Here is a 3,446-nt window from a genome sequence, read left to right as displayed (position 1 = left end):
TTTCTCCAAGGTTTTGGGAACAGAGAGAGCATTGCAACCCTTCCCTATAATGTTCTCCCTTCGTGTGACAGCGAAGCAGAACCGGGGCGTTCGACCCCAGCAAACTCTTCGCGTTTCTCAAGTGCTTCGATCTGTGTCTTCTAAGAGAGAAAACAAATGTGAAGAAGCAAAGCGCAGCCGGGCGGATTCTCTCTGACCAGAGAGATTCCTCCTCTGTTCAGAGCTGCTCCATGGGAGGAGCTGAAATGTGAACCACATCCCGACAAATACAAGTGATTGGGGTGGGTTTTTTTTTTTTTCCTTGACATAAAAAAAAACCCCCAACCAAACCCTCCCAGCCAAGCAGGCTGGCTCCGTAGCGGGGCTGGGGAGTCCCACGTACGATTGGAGGAGCGCAGGGCCCTTCCCCCTCCTGCACCTGACGAGGGGGGCACTATTTTACGGCTCCTCGCGAGGCGCCCGGGAGCTGCTGCCGCTTGCAGGGACCCAGGCTGGGAGGAGGACCATGCTCTAGGCGAGCAGGCAGCGGGGGGGATTCGCTGCGCCCGAGCCCGGCCCGGGGACCGTTACTTTGCAAGGGAAAGGAGCTCGCCCTTCCCCTCAAAATGCCAAGGTCCTTCCTGGTCAAGAAAAATTTCAACTCTTCGAAAAAGCCCAACTACAGTGAGCTGGACACTCACGCAGGTAATTAGATTCCAGAAATCCGCTGCGGCGAAAGAAGGTTTTTGGGTTTGTTTTTTTTTTTTTTTCTGGAGGCTAAGGTGTAGAAGGGATGACTTCGTTTGCATTTATTTCTGCATTAAAAGGCGATTGGTTCCCCCCACACCTCTTAGAAAAGGGCTTTAACAGCAACAGCCCTGAAGAGAATGTTATTTGGATATGCGGCCATATTTTTTCACATTAAAAGTTGTAGTTTGCATTTTAATTTGTATTTCAGTAGAATGCATACACTTACTATGCAAATCGACCTTCATTTGTAAGATTAGACCTTTTGTATGACGTTACTTAATAGTAATGGCTGTCTTGCCCATAGCATGAGACAAAAAAATCAGTGCACCTGTTACCAAATAGACAGCTAAAAGAAATCTAAAGTACATTACATGAATAAAAAATGTACATGTGTTACTGTTAGAGATGCATAAATGGAAAGCTAGATGTGTGTGTGTGTGTGTGTGTGTGTGTGTAAGTAAATCTATATAATTATATAGACTTTGAACTAGTCCATGCATTTCTTTTAATGTATATTACTATAATCTTTTTTTTTTCCAGTGTAGTAGCATATTAACCCCATGTTTTCTTCCGTTGTTTCTTCTAGTGATCCTCTCTCCATATCTATATGAGAGTTATCCACTGCCTGTCATTCCACAACCAGAGATCATCAGCTCCGTAGCCTACAATCCTATTACTGTCTGGACTACCACTGGGCTCCTTGCACCGCCCTTACCCAATGACCTCTCCCCTCTCTCTGGATACCCCTCATCCTTGGGGCGGGTCAGCCCCCCTCCACCATCGGACACCTCCTCCAAGGACCACAGTGGCTCGGAGAGCCCTGTTAGTGACGAGGAAGAGAGGATCCAGTCCAAGCTGTCAGATCCTCATGCCATCGAAGCGGAAAAGTTTCAGTGCAGTTTGTGCAGCAAGACCTATTCTACCTTCTCTGGACTGGCCAAGCATAAGCAGCTGCACTGTGATGCCCAGTCTAGGAAGTCTTTTAGCTGCAAGTACTGTGACAAGGAGTACGTAAGCCTGGGAGCCCTAAAGATGCACATCCGGACCCATACCTTACCGTGTGTCTGTAAAATCTGTGGCAAGGCTTTCTCCAGACCCTGGTTACTTCAAGGACACATTAGGACTCACACTGGTAAGTGAAAGCAGCTACTGGGGAGGGAAGGCCTAAGGCATCACAAAACAGTAAACCATTACTTTCCTTTGGGGGAAAAATGCTCCTCCTATGCATTTCCCGTGCTATGGCTGCTCCCTTCCTCACCAGTCTGACAGGTCCCGGACGGTGTTTCTCTGTCATGACCTGCATGCCGTTTTATGTATGCGCAAGCAGTTTTGAGTTAAACGCCAAATGATCAGTTACAAATCGGGGCAGACAAGGTTACATTTATCTGTCTGCTCTGCACTTGGGAGGCTGCATGCGGGAACCCGTGGTTGGCTGCCACTCCTGCTGTCGCAAAGAAAAGCAGCAGAGTTCAGTCACCCGTACCTGCTGGCTGGCAAAGTGCATGCTGTGGACAAGTTTATACGTTTGCTATAACTTAAGGCGCTCTGTGTGTGTGTGTGTGTGTGAAGTTGAACAATGGCTTAAATCCCAAGCTATGCAATTTATGCAGCTCCAAGCATGACAGGAAACAGGTTACTCGGTAATGTCTAGCTCGCAACTGAGAGAGGCTTTTGCAAACGTTGGGAGGAGCCTGCTTTAAAGCCAGGGGCTGCACCTGCTTGAGCAGCAATCTTCAGCGGCTGGGGCAGTTACCCCTTTAGAATATCTTGGAAATATCATTGCAAAACACTTAACGGGAGCTTTGAAAAGCACACACCTCCCTACTTACGTCCAGATTTTGGGTTTTCCCTTTTTTTTAAACACTTTCGATAGTTTTGTTCTAGCAGGGAGAGAAAGGCCATTTCTTCTTCACCAGCAATTGTTGCGTTCTGCACTTAACAGCCTTACGGTTTTGCCACTTAAAATCTTCCCTTCTTTTTGCTTGTAGGAGAGAAGCCTTTCTCGTGTCCGCACTGCAACCGAGCCTTCGCGGACCGGTCCAACCTGCGAGCTCATCTGCAGACCCATTCTGATGTGAAGAAATACCAGTGCAAGAACTGCTCCAAAACCTTCTCGCGAATGTCTCTTCTTCACAAGCACGAGGAGTCTGGTTGCTGTGTATCGCCCTGAGAGTCACTCCCCCTCCCCCCCCCGGGACCAAGAACCCGTCTCCTCCCCCCCCCCCCCCCCCCCACGTCCCTGCCCAGCCAAAGCCATCTTCGCCTCTGCTTTTTTTTTTTTTTTTGCCAAGTCCAGAGACGCACCGAGGGATACAAGTGCGAAGGACCCGAACATTTCCAACGAGGTCCCGCGTTTCGCACAGCGCGGTGTATTCAACGCGATGGCTGAAAGAGAGGGAGGGGGAAACCGTACAGAACCAGCAAATGGCAGAGAAGGGGGGGCCCTAGGCTTCCTCTTCAAAGCTCAGGTCTGAGGTGTCTTCTTAATAATTGGAACCAAATCAGAGACTACAAAGATTTACCCAAAGAAAAACAGTATTGTGTGTGTTTATGTAATTGTGTATGTAACAAGAGCTGCCAGATACTCGTATCTCTCAGGTGCCTTTGAAAGTATTCCAGTTTTATATTAGCCGATTTTAGTAATTTTATTTTTGTTGTTTATACAAATGGCAAATGAGGCCTTTGCTCATTTGCATACAATGTTTTGGGTGGTATAC

General features: G+C 47.9%; 1 protein-coding gene across 1 annotated transcript; it reads left to right on the top strand.

The window, feature by feature from the left end:
- Window positions 1–357: 357 nt before the first annotated feature.
- On the top strand, window positions 358–2,947 carry SNAI2 (snail family transcriptional repressor 2). Its single transcript, XM_029591255.1, has 3 exons — window positions 358–684; window positions 1,316–1,861; window positions 2,718–2,947. The coding sequence occupies exons 1-3, from the start codon at window positions 606–608 to the stop codon at window positions 2,897–2,899; spliced, it is 807 nt and encodes a 268-aa protein (XP_029447115.1). The 5' UTR covers window positions 358–605; the 3' UTR covers window positions 2,900–2,947.
- Window positions 2,948–3,446: the final 499 nt, after the last annotated feature.

Source organism: Rhinatrema bivittatum, chromosome 2, assembly GCF_901001135.1.
Source record: "Rhinatrema bivittatum chromosome 2, aRhiBiv1.1, whole genome shotgun sequence".
NCBI classification, from domain to species: Eukaryota; Metazoa; Chordata; class Amphibia; order Gymnophiona; family Rhinatrematidae; genus Rhinatrema; species Rhinatrema bivittatum.
This window is presented reverse-complemented; position numbering and strand designations above follow the sequence as displayed.

Excerpts from the sequence above, each read along its gene's own strand:
- SNAI2 (XM_029591255.1), top strand. The coding sequence starts at position 606 with ATGCCAAGGTCCTTCCTGGTCAAGAAAAATTTCAACTCTTCGAAAAAG. Across the intron at positions 685-1,315 it reads TGAGCTGGACACTCACGCAG|TGATCCTCTCTCCATATCTA; the intron begins GTAATTAGATTC and ends TGTTTCTTCTAG. Across the intron at positions 1,862-2,717 it reads ACACATTAGGACTCACACTG|GAGAGAAGCCTTTCTCGTGT; the intron begins GTAAGTGAAAGC and ends TTTTGCTTGTAG.